General features: G+C 37.4%; 1 protein-coding gene across 2 annotated transcripts in view; it reads right to left on the bottom strand.

Moving 5' to 3' along the window:
* LOC124596600 (pre-mRNA-splicing regulator WTAP-like) overlaps window positions 1–12,140 on the bottom strand; it is a 43,804-nt gene that overhangs the window by 23,281 nt on the left and 8,383 nt on the right. The window contains exons 1-2 of one of the 2 annotated variants that reach the window (XM_047135804.1): window positions 4,278–5,758; window positions 2,805–2,929 (exon numbers count right to left, since the gene is read on the bottom strand). In XM_047135804.1, coding sequence (XP_046991760.1) covers window positions 2,805–2,819 — 15 coding nt within the window. In that variant the 5' untranslated portion in view covers window positions 2,820–2,929; window positions 4,278–5,758. Of the gene's footprint in view, window positions 1–2,804; window positions 2,930–4,277; window positions 5,759–12,140 lie in introns of those variants that run through there. The other variant, XM_047135803.1, reaches the window with a different exon arrangement.

A 12,140-nucleotide genomic window follows, 5' to 3' on the forward strand; every position in this document is an offset into this window, starting at 1 on the left:
GATTTAGTGTGGGAACATTTCAAAGAAGTATGGATGTGGACAACGGGGATTTTTGTAGAATAGATTTGTATAGTAAGTTTATGGTAAAGGGAAAGTTAATTCAGGTATAAATAACAATAGTAAATAACTTTATGCATAAACAAAACTTCAGCATATTAGATAATTACATTGGTAAAAAGTGCAGTCGTTAGGTTTACTATTTTGTGATTGGTTACTGATGAAAAGCACAGACTGACACGCGAGAATGTTGTTTTGCTATTGGCTGTTGAATAAAATAAAGCAATATTCTTCCTGCTCCTTTCTCTGCTGGTAGAGAAGACTTAGTGTATTCTAGAGAGGAGTCGGAGCCTAGCTATGAAACAGTTCGGACGTGTGTAGTAGTAGTTCCGATGGAAATGATAAGTTGCCGGATCTAGCAGTGTTTCACAAATCAAAAGTGTTGTAAAGTGACAGCATAATTATTCCGATGGGTTGTAGAAATTTCGGAATTTTTAAGTGAATTTTGTGACGAGAAAAACATAAATTCCGTGTGGCGTATTGATCAGGTCGTGGCTAAAAACTGTGACTGCATTAGGTACCGACAGACTTAATATTTGTCGAGCATTCTCAATCAAAAACAATCCATATTTTGTAGCTATTACGTTTTCGGCAAATGCAACACCATAAATTTGCTAACGTGAGTGAAAGGGATTGTGAGTGACTGTGTTAAGACTAGTACAGGCTTGGCAGTGATACTTGTTCACCTAAGTTTCAGAATATATTAATTAAGGACAAAATTTCCAACCTTTCATTTCATGTGAAAACTTTCTACCGAAACACGGATTAGTGACTAATTGCAGCCTGGTTCACGTCGAAGTACAGTAGGTTTCACTCGGCTTCCCTACTGATGATCTGCTGAGGCAATGTTCAAGGTAGGTGCAGGTTCATCATAAAGGGACAGATGGAACCACACTGCCGCATGTGTTGCATCGGCTGGGAAACACTAAAGCCGTAGTATTTTGAATCCGCAGTTGAGAGAAAGATTTTGATGGACTGCACAGTGAATATTAGAGAAAAGAATTTAGTGAACCGGAACTAGCAGAAGCTTGAACGGAACCCGTTTTGAGTTGCTGGAGCTGCAAGAAAGAAGATGATCCGCAATGGCTGCAGTAGCGACGGGAGCACAGCAAAGCAGCAGATGGCATCTTAGCAGTGGTGGTGAGCAGTACAACGGGGCAGCGCGGCCAGCCTACACGCGAGCGGGGGCCCAGAAACTGTTAAGGCAGCCACAGGGGATCGTACTCACAGTTTCAACACACCGAGGCTGCAGCATTCGACAAAAGATAAGTCAACTTTGTTACATCTGTGTGCTGAAAGACATGTTCTTTCAGTGTGAGTGCTTCACACACCGGCACGCCTGAACAGAGAAAAGGAGTAGATGTTAAAATAAGAGGGGATGTTTTTGATGATATTTCTATGTTATTTACAGACAGGGGAATTGAGTCTGCTTCAAGTATGTCTGTTAATGTAACTAGTGGGGATAATACTAATCCCAAAAGTGACATTAAGCATGAACTCAGTAATGATCAGTTGTGTGATGATTGACAGTGTGTGTGATGATAGTGTTGTTAATGTTACTGAATCAAATGTGGATACCAAATTTGGTATAGTTCCGGTGGAACAAGATAAACAAGAAACAATGATGCCAAAAGTGGAACTTGGAAGTATGCAGGAAATGTTTGCAGCTTTAATGGGCTCTATACAAGGAAAAACTAATTTGGCTGAAAAAATTAATAGTAAACTTGAAAAACTTGACAGTGGTTTTACTGAAAAAATTAGTAAACTTGACAATGGTTTTAATGAAAAAAATAGTCAACTTAATAGTGGGTTTAAAGAAAAACTTGAAAAGCAGACTGCAGTTTTAAAAGAAATGAGGGAAAATGAATTGAAATCATTAGAAAATGAAGTAGATTACAAAATTTCTCGAGTTGAGAATAATTGCAAAAGATCTGTCAGCACTGTAAAAGGTGAATTAACAGAGGCTCTGAAAACAGTTGCTGTTGGAAACAAACAAAGAGTAGATGAAATTAAAGAAGGTATACAAAAAGTACAGGTTAAAATAGTGGCTGTAGAACCTGTATGTGAAACTGATCACAAAGTGTTAGCCAGTAAAATCAGTTCTGTATCTGACATATGTATGAATGAAGTAACAACTGCGCCTGAACAAATGGATGAGCCTGATAAAAATGTTCTTCAGCTAATTAACCAAGTAGAAGACATGGAAAGTAGGTTGGATAAGTATGACAGTAGACTATGCCAAGTTGAAACTAACCTCAAACAGGGAACTAACAGTAGTGGGTGTAGTTTTGTGGTAGAATCATCTGAAATTTCATATGTCACTAACAGACAGGGAAGGAAGTCAGCCATGTCCTTTTCAAAGGCACCATCCTGGCATTTGCCTGAAGCAATTTAGTGAAACCAGGGAAAACCTAAATCAGGATGGCTGGACGTGGGTGTGAACCACCATTCTCGTGAATGTGAGTCCAGTCTATTATCCACTGCATCACCTTGATTTGTCCACAACTGGGATTGCAGCCAGTTGTCACTGAAAGATACTTATGACTTTGATGTACCATACTTCCTCTACATAAATTATGAAGATACATACTTCTTAAATAGGATGACTCGGCAGTTAACAAAGTTGCAAAATATAGTACTAGAACAATGTACAGAATATAATTTACCAGTAGCTGCCAGTTGTATTTAACACATAATTTGGAAGAAACCATCAGTATAGTACAACCTGTTATTTTCAAATAACTTACAGCATATTCCTGCATTTCCTGTTCCTTGGTGGCAAGTCGCCGCACCAAAACTTTCTCCCTGTGCGAGGATTCAATATGTTGCTGTCTTATACGATCCTCCGATTCTCGCAGATTATTCAATTCAGCTGAAACCAAAAATTGGAAATTTTTTTCAGTCATGAGAAATACATCACATTACATTATAGCTTGTCTTACAATAACTGAACATCTATTTATTTTCTCTCTTCCTCTCCAACCACAAAACAGATTCTGACACCAACTTTACTGAGCATTATCCAATGAATGTTTTTCTGTCTTTGTGCTTTTACTGCTATATCTTTCCTTTTTATATTGTTAAATACACTTTGTAGTGAACAGAAAATAACAATGCAATTACTCTTTGCAATGTAAAGGCACATTCAGTACAGTCATAAATAAGCATTAAATACATATTCATAACTTGAATGCGCTTAAAGATGAAATCCATTTCATGGTTCCTACATTCCTTGTCATTTATTCATGGATTTAGCACTTGTTTCCTACTTTGTAATACCTTCCTACATCCTACACATCATATTACCTAAATGAGGAACCCATATTTTTCAACTATTGTTCCTATAATTAACAAGAGAACCAGACTTTCTCAAATACTAGGGAAAATAGTTCATGTGGTTATGTCTCACTGCTAAATGCACTGCCAGTTTAAAAATCAACTCTAAGGCATCTTTAAAATCTGGAAGGTAATTTCAACTTATAATTTATCTGAAACAGACATTAACAGAACATTTCTGACTTAACTGTATGATTCTGCTGGATACAAAATATGAAACCACAAAAGTAGCTGAAGTAAAGGATTACAAAAGTAGCTTCTAGCTGAACACAATATGTTTACAAGGTATTCCAATCAGAAGGACGAAGTGCATACGTGTGAAGTACAGGTCACAAAACTCCTCAAGACACTGGCTCCTAACACCAGTCTGCATGAGAATAAATAGAATGAAGACATGAAGATATTGATAAATTTACAAATAAAAACTTACAATGACATTTAAGAAACTGTTCTAATTTTTTCCTTAAAGGATTTGACTTACATATATAGTGTCATAGTAACAATTAAGATATATTATTCATATTTTTTAATTTAGAGCTAGGTTCTTTTGCAAATAAATAATTTAGGAATGACATATAGAACCACTAACATAATGGCAGGAAAGCTAGGCATAAACTTTAAAACTTTTTTTGCTTTATATCACCAAGCACAGATAAAGGAACTAATACAACACGAACATTTTTAATCAGATAGTCAACGCTGTTTCCTGCCCTACATGAACTTGGGATAAATATGTTGAAATTACAATAAAAATAGTTTTTATAGCCTTTACCAAAAAAAGGTTTCTCCTATGACACTCAAAATGTTCTGCAGCTCCACTGAAATGCTCAATAACCTATTGCACTACTTGAATAGCCAATCCTTACATTAGAATTGCAACTTACTTCATTTATGTGTATGGTAATGTTTCACTTCCCAGCCACACAACTGCCTTCGTGGAACTGCATGCACCATGTGTGCACCAATACACATAAATGTACTATAAGACTGAAGTATGACGGCTTCCAGCTCACAGAGGATGAAATTTTCTAAGCAGGCACAGCAATCTCGAAGCCTTCATGATGTTTCAGCTTTGCACATGCACCCATATCTTGCACTGTACACCATCTATGTAGGTATCACTTAAATGCCACTTGAAAACCATATTCAATGCACTTTCACCTCTGCATTTTACCCCCAACAGTAGAACAAACAAGCACCACACTTTTGTCACAACACAAACCAATGCAGCATAACAGCAAGAGACAATGTGTTCTTCCATTTCTTGTATTTCATACACATAAAAGTTTTGCAAAACACAATAGATCAATGTAATGTAAAATTTAAAAGTATATACATATTAAACAAATTTTCAGATATATTAAATGAGTAAATATGCTTCAGCCTTTTCCTTTCTTCACTACTTATTGTATTAAATGTTCTTTGACACGCAATGAACATGTCAAAAATGGAAGGATTGTGAATAATTTTGCAAATAATACACTGAAATCCATTTCCATGTTCTCTTCAGCACAAAATGCAATTGTCACTCTATATATCTTGATTATAACGATCATACATTTAACAAAAGGTGGAAAGTAAGGGGAATACTTGGCTCAAATGGCTCTGAGCACTATGGGACTCAACATCTGAGGTCATCAGTCCCCTAGAACTTAGAACTACTTAAACCTAACTAACCTAAGGACATCACACACATTGCCCGAGGCAGGATTCGAACCTGTGACCGTAGTGGTCGCGCGGTTCCAAACTGTAGCACCTAGAACCACTTGGCCACACCGGCTGGCAGGGAATACTTATTTAGTTATCAAGAGTACAATGTATTGTTTGCAAAGTGCTGAAATCAACCGACTGATTAACCATAATTTTTAAAAAAGCACGGGTTCTCAGGAGAGCAAAAGTTGCTACTTCCAGGGAGAAAATGTGTACAAAATCCAGGCATCCTAAAAATAAGTAACTTTTCCTCTATTCATATATAGATCAACACAAAACTCTATTTCTGATGGATGTACTCAGAAACATTTTGTTTATCAGATCACCTGAGGATAGCAGTGTCAGAATCTCAGTGGTTCCTTTTCATACACTGCACACAGTTTGTTCAGAAGAAATATTGAAATGGAAAAAACATGATTCTAGGAATTTGAGAAATATGCAAATACTTTTTTACGATTGTAATTTCCTATTAAGAATAGGTATGCAAAAGAAATCTCATACTCGAAGATGAGGTACAACAAGGATACTGTGATTTGGCCTTTGTAAACTCCTCGAGTGCCATTTTTCCTTGTTTTCAAGTCATGCATTGGTGACAATAGGAAGACTGAATTAAAGGAGCACTTTCCCCAAATGAGTATGATCCCTGGTTAGGAACACAGGTGGGTCATTCCACATCAAGTGGTCTAAAACTGAAAAAAGTTCCCACCATCATGGTCTCCAATTTTCGTCAAATTTTAACTGTAGCTTTAGTCAAGTGTTGAAGTAAGTTTCCCAAGATTTCAGGCCTCTAGCTGCAATAGCTGCTGATCTAGACCCCCTTGTCTGAAGTGTACTTAGTCCGTGTGCATGCAACATAAAAAAAATGTCATATTTGGAGTCTAATAAAATCGAAACTAATTCATAAGAATGGTTAGTAAGATGCGACCCTGTACAGTTTTTTTTGCTGATTCCAACGAAATTATGTATAACATTACTCATGCAAACCCCGGTCAAATAACTCGACTCAAAGTATACTTCAAAATTTGTCGTGACACAACGCGACAAATTTTGACCAATATTAAGACTGCAATGATTTCCTTGCAGTTGAAGATATGGACTTGAACTTTTGGCCAAGCTTCATGCTTGTGCTAGACATAATGCAGCCGGATTTGCAATGATCCAGGCCATATGGTCGCCCTGCAGTATCTCTTCAAATTAGGCAGTGTCAGCACAAACGGTAAAATTTACCAAAGTTTCAAGCCAATTACTAAAAAATAGTTGGCCTGAATCTGCTTGTGAATAGTATCACCTAAAAGAGAAACTCTTGCTCTACAAGACTGACATTTGTTTTTTTTGCAACGCGACCATTAAGTACTCATTAACTCACATCAAAGTTGTTATATTTTGTATGCGCGATGCACTAATTTTTCTTCATTTCTAGGAATTTGAATCTTAATAGTCGCTTAGAATTACTGATATAATTGGATATTTCATTCGTGTTTTATTCAGTGATTGGCCAGTGAGAGATGTCAGAAGTTAATGAAGAAGAAGAATCGTTGGCCCCCTGTTCAATTGGAAAAGATGCTGCTGCATCGAAGTGCCATGTTATCTTCTATGCTAAGAAGACTGGATTCAAAGCGTTTAGTGATTTCACAGAATGTGACCAGAAATTGCTTGTTTCGCGTTCAGAAGCCAAACTTGACGAAAATTCCATCATTTGCTTCCACCATGAAGCCCTCTTCCTACATGAATATCAAGCGATGCAAAAGAAATGTTGCAATCCATTCAAGAAGAGGAATCACAATGTAAAAGCTGGACTTAGACTGCTTGATAATGAAACAGCTGCCAAACTTTGCCTGTTAAAGAAAAAAGAAGTGATTGATATAAAACCTGGTCAGAAGCTTTGCCCTCGCTGCATGTCGGCACTGAACCAAAAGCTAGAAGATTCATCATCACTATCAACCCAATCTGAACAAGATTTCACAACGGATGAAACTGAACCAGCCATCAACAAAAGTTTATCATTTATTGGTGCTTCACCATTGAAAAGAAGACAACTAAGTAAAAGAGATAAGCAAAGCTATGCAAAAAGAAAGATCTTGGATGCACAAAGTTTAATTGGGAATCAAATTGCTGCTGCTGTAGGAATCAATTACGATGAACAGCCAAGTTCAAGTAAAAGTCGCCCATGCAATAATTGTGCAGATCTTGATAATCTTATAGAAGAGTTGAAAGAAAAATGTAAAGTGTCAAATCGTAGGACAAAAGTTCAAATATTGACCTTGGTTCCAAGAAGCTGGACAATTAAAGATACGACAACAGCATTTAATGTATCAGAAAGAATGGTAAAGCAAGCGAGAAAACTGAAGAATGAGCAAGGTGTTCTAGCTTTTCCAGCAAATCGGCAAGGAAGGAAGCTTTCAGATGAAGTTGTTCAGAAAGTACATGACTTTTTTCAAGATGACGAATTCAGCAGACTTTGTCCAGGGAAGAAAGACTGTGTGCCTGTGAGAATTTCAGGAACAAAGGTGTACAAGCAAAAGCGGTTGTTGCTTTGCAATTTGAAGGAAATGTACGTGTCTTATCAGAAGCAAAATGGACCAGAAATTGGCTTCTCAAAGTTTTGCGAGCTTAGACCAAAATGGTGTGTTACAGTTGGCTCTGCTGGAATGCACTCAGTTTGTGTCTGTACAATACACCAAAATGTCAAGCTTATGCTCACTGGTGCATCAATCAATGAAGACTACAAGGAAATTCTTAGCAAAGCTGTTTGCAGCTTGGAAAACAAGGATTGTATGCTTCATCGTTGTGAAAACTGCCCTGGTCCAGAAGGTGTAGAAGCAGTTATTGCAACATATTTTGAAGATAATGACCCTGAAGAACTGATTGAGTACAAACAATGGATTCATACCGACAGGGATACTTTAGAAACAAAGCAGCTTTCAACAGAAGAGTATGTTGAAGATATTGCAGCAAAAATTTGGAACCTGTCTTGTCATCACTACATTGCCAAGCATCAAAGCCAGCACCTGAAAGCTCTCAAAACTGATTTGAAAGAAGGCGAATTCATAATACTAATGGATTTTGCTGAAAACTATTCATTTATTGTTCAAGATGCAGTGCAAGGCTTTCACTGGGAAAACAGTCAAGCAACAGTTCATCCATTTGTAGTCTACTACTGTGAAAACGAAGAGGTGCAATGTGTGAATCTTTGTGTTATTAGTGACTGCCTTCGACACGATACGATTACTGTCCATGTTTACATTGGAAAAGTAATCAATTACCTGAAGATGCAATTTTCCAAAATAAGCCACATCCACTACTTCAGTGATGGTTCAGCTGCACAATATAAGAATTTCAAGAATTTTCTCAACTTATGCTATCACAAAGAAGATTTTGAAATAACAGCAGAATGGAATTTCTTTGGAACAAGCCATGGAAAGTCGCCTTGTGATGGCATTGGAGGCACAACAAAACGGTTGGCAGCAAGAGCAAGTTTGCAACGTCCATATGAAAACCAGATTCTAACACCCAAAGATCTTTTCAACTTCTGCAATGATAATATCAATGGAATCAAATTCTTTTTCATCAGCAAAGAGGAAGTTGAAGAAGAAAAAGCTTCTCAAGAAGAAAGATTCCTGCAAGGGCACACTCTAGCTGGCACAAGAGAAAACCACCATTTTTTGCCCATTGATATGACGACAATTAAGGTCAGTAGAGTTTCTAATGATGCGACATCTTTTTTGGCCAAAATTAGTGCTGCTGAAGTAGTAGTTCAAGTCATGGATCTTCAGCCTGGGCAGTATGTTGCTTGCATTTATGAAAAGAAATGGTGGATTGGAAACATCGTTGAAATCTCAGTCGAACAGAAAGATGCTTTCATAAGCTTTATGCATCCTCATGGTCCTGCAAGTTCATTTTATTGGCCCTTAAGACGTGATACTTGCTGGATTCCAGAACAACTTATCATTGGTGTTATTCCAGCTCCATCAGTGACATCATCTGGTCGGCAATACAGTTTTCCTGAAAGCATTCTCTTGCAAATCAACGATGCTTCCAGAATGATGAAGTAACTGAGGAAGACAGGCTTGGGAACCTGCATAAAGAAACCCACAATCAGGCTTGGGATCCTGTGGTAAAGACACCCTGTAATCAGGCTTGGGAACCTGCAGTAAAGATACCCACCCGTGGCTGTTACTGCATGGCTATCGGGCGTGGCCCCTATGGCGATGGGGATGCTGGTTTTATTGTGATAACCAGTAATGGCTCAGCCATCATGGACCAACGCAGGGCACTGCGCACACAAAATATAAGATACTTTGACCTGAGTAAATAAGCACTTAATGGAAGCGTTGCAAAAGAAAAATATATCCATCTCGTAGAGCAAGAGTTTCTCTTTCAGATGATACTATTCACAATTAAATCCAGGCTGACTATTTTGTAGTAATGGGCTTTGAACTTTGGTAAATAAAGCCATTTGCGCTGACACTGCCAAATTTGAAGAGATTTTGCAAGGCGACTATAAAGCCTGGGTAGTTGGAAATCCAGCTGTATTATGTCCAGCACAAAGATAAGACTTGGTAAAAAGTTCAAGTCCATATCTTTATCTGCAAGGAAATTATTGCAGTCTGAATATTGGTCAAAATTTGTCGCATTAAGTCACGACAGAATTAGGGGTACACTTTGAGTCGACTTGTTTGACCGGATTTTGCATCAGTAATCTTATAATTAATTTCGTTTGAATCAGCACAAAAAACTGTACAGGGTCTCATCTTACTAACCATTCTTATGAATTGGTTTCAATTTTATGAGACCCCAAAAATGGCATTTTGTCTGATGTCGCGCGCATGCGAACTTACTACCCTTCAGACAAGGGGGTGTAGATCAGCAAGTATTGCAGCTAGAGGCTTGAAATCTTGAGAAACTTAATTTAGCACTTGACTAGTGCTACAGATAAAATTTGAAGAAAATTGGAGACATGATGGTGGGAAGGTTTAGACCACTTGGCATGGAATGACCCAGGTTACAAAATAAAAATTTCCACAAACGCTGAACATGAAAACCGAAAACTATTGTAAATATACTGACAATGTGCTGCAAGCAGTTGAGTTACAATTGTCAAAGTCTCAGAGGAGTTGCATTGTTTCGTGACCACCTGGTACCCACACACAAATTTTTAGTCACTTGTGACTTTCTCTTCTAGTTCCAAAATTTCACAAATCCATTATTTATAATTTCATTCAACTTTAACAAGTACCAATTTCAATACTATTAAAGAAGAAAAAGGATGCTGCAGTTTCAATTATGTGCATTATTAAACATTAGTGCAAGTGAAGCTGTCTTGCTTTCTTTCAAATATACCAATGAACACAATTAGAACCTGGACCACTACAAAACAGCATAAGAGGGGAAATGCCAGGTTCAAACTTTCAATTGGGGTGTGAACAAGTACATCTCCTGTCGACTACACTCTTTAGGAGACTTTAAAAATTTAATTACAAAGTAATCTATGTTCTTGAAAAATAACATGGTGCACTAACAGCATTGCTTCCCCAGAGGAAGCACATGTCTTAAATAAAGTTTTAACTATATATGTCAGAACGTTGAAAGAGGAACCTGTGTCATTGTCAAAGGCTGGTTTGAAGTCTACAATCTTTTAACACATTATATCACCAAACAGAATGTAGCATTGCACTATCACCAAAATAAAAAATAATAATGTTGTTATTAACTATAATAGGCAGACAATCTTCATAATGCATAGTAAGTAAGCTCTAAGTAGACATAATACCTTTTTCAATCAATTTGGTACAAGTGGTGACAAAGGAAGATGAAACTGAGGAACTTTTTAAATATGTAGGGTTACTGGTCTACAAGTGAACTAAATGATTATGCTGGTAATATTATGTGCTTGCTTCAATATTTTGTTTTGAGAGAAGCTGGAGATGCTGAGAAGGAGAGGTCCAGAAAATATCTGTGGTCTTCCAGTAATGATTTATGTGGATATACTGACACACCTAAGCCAGTTGCAGGCTTCACTTTACACACACATTATCTCGACTCATTTATCTGCCTTAGACACCGAGCAATTTAACTGATGTCAACAACTGCCTTACAGAAATGACTAGGAGGAGGAGGAGATTAGTGTTTAATGCCCTGTCAACAATGAGGTCATTGGAGATCGAACAAAAGCTCGGATTAGGAAAGGCTGGGGAAGGAAGTAGGCAATGCTCTCTATCAAAGCAGCCACCTGGCAGTTGCCTGAAGTGATTTAGGGAAATCGCATAAAACCTAAATCAGGATGGCCAGACGCAGGTTTGAATAGTTATCCTCCCGAATCGAGTCCAGTGTGCTAACCACTGTGCCACCCCATTCAACAGAAATGACTAGAAAACATCAAAATACTTTGTGCTAGAACTGTATTGCTAAACCCAGAATTTTGAAAATTGTGAATTATATCAAGGAAAAATTGTCTGGTAAGTGAGTGGTACGGGATAGTTGGAAAACAGCTGATAAGACTGGTATTAGAATTGCTTCTGTAAAATATAATTTTATGATAAGGTTTGTTTATGCTTTGAGATTTTATGATTTATGATATTCATGAGCATTTAAATGGTAATCTGAAGACAAGAAATGCATTTACATACATTATCAACATTAATTTGACCACCCTCAGACTGTTACATTGCTGCAATTCACAACAGAATGGATACACCCAACTTACGAACTGCTTCCAGAATTCCATACCCATTTGTTCAACTGTGCACAATTTACTTGCATCAAATCATGTTGCAAAATGTATGAACCACACTTATTCCCAAAAACTGACCACAGATGTTCATAGTGCAAATGTAAGCCCCCATAGAAAGCCATAAAACTGGGGCTCATAGAAGCAAACAGCCATCATCACAAAAATATTATCAACAGCATGTAATGCACTGTATATGCTTCTTTGGACATCTGTCATACACAAAGATAGTCTACTAATAGAAACAAAGTGATAGATGAACAACTGAACCAGCCTCCTGCCATCCAAACATTAACAGTTCACATTGCTC

The sequence above is a fragment of the Schistocerca americana genome, chromosome 2 (genome assembly GCF_021461395.2).
Source record: "Schistocerca americana isolate TAMUIC-IGC-003095 chromosome 2, iqSchAmer2.1, whole genome shotgun sequence".
NCBI classification, from domain to species: Eukaryota; Metazoa; Arthropoda; class Insecta; order Orthoptera; family Acrididae; genus Schistocerca; species Schistocerca americana.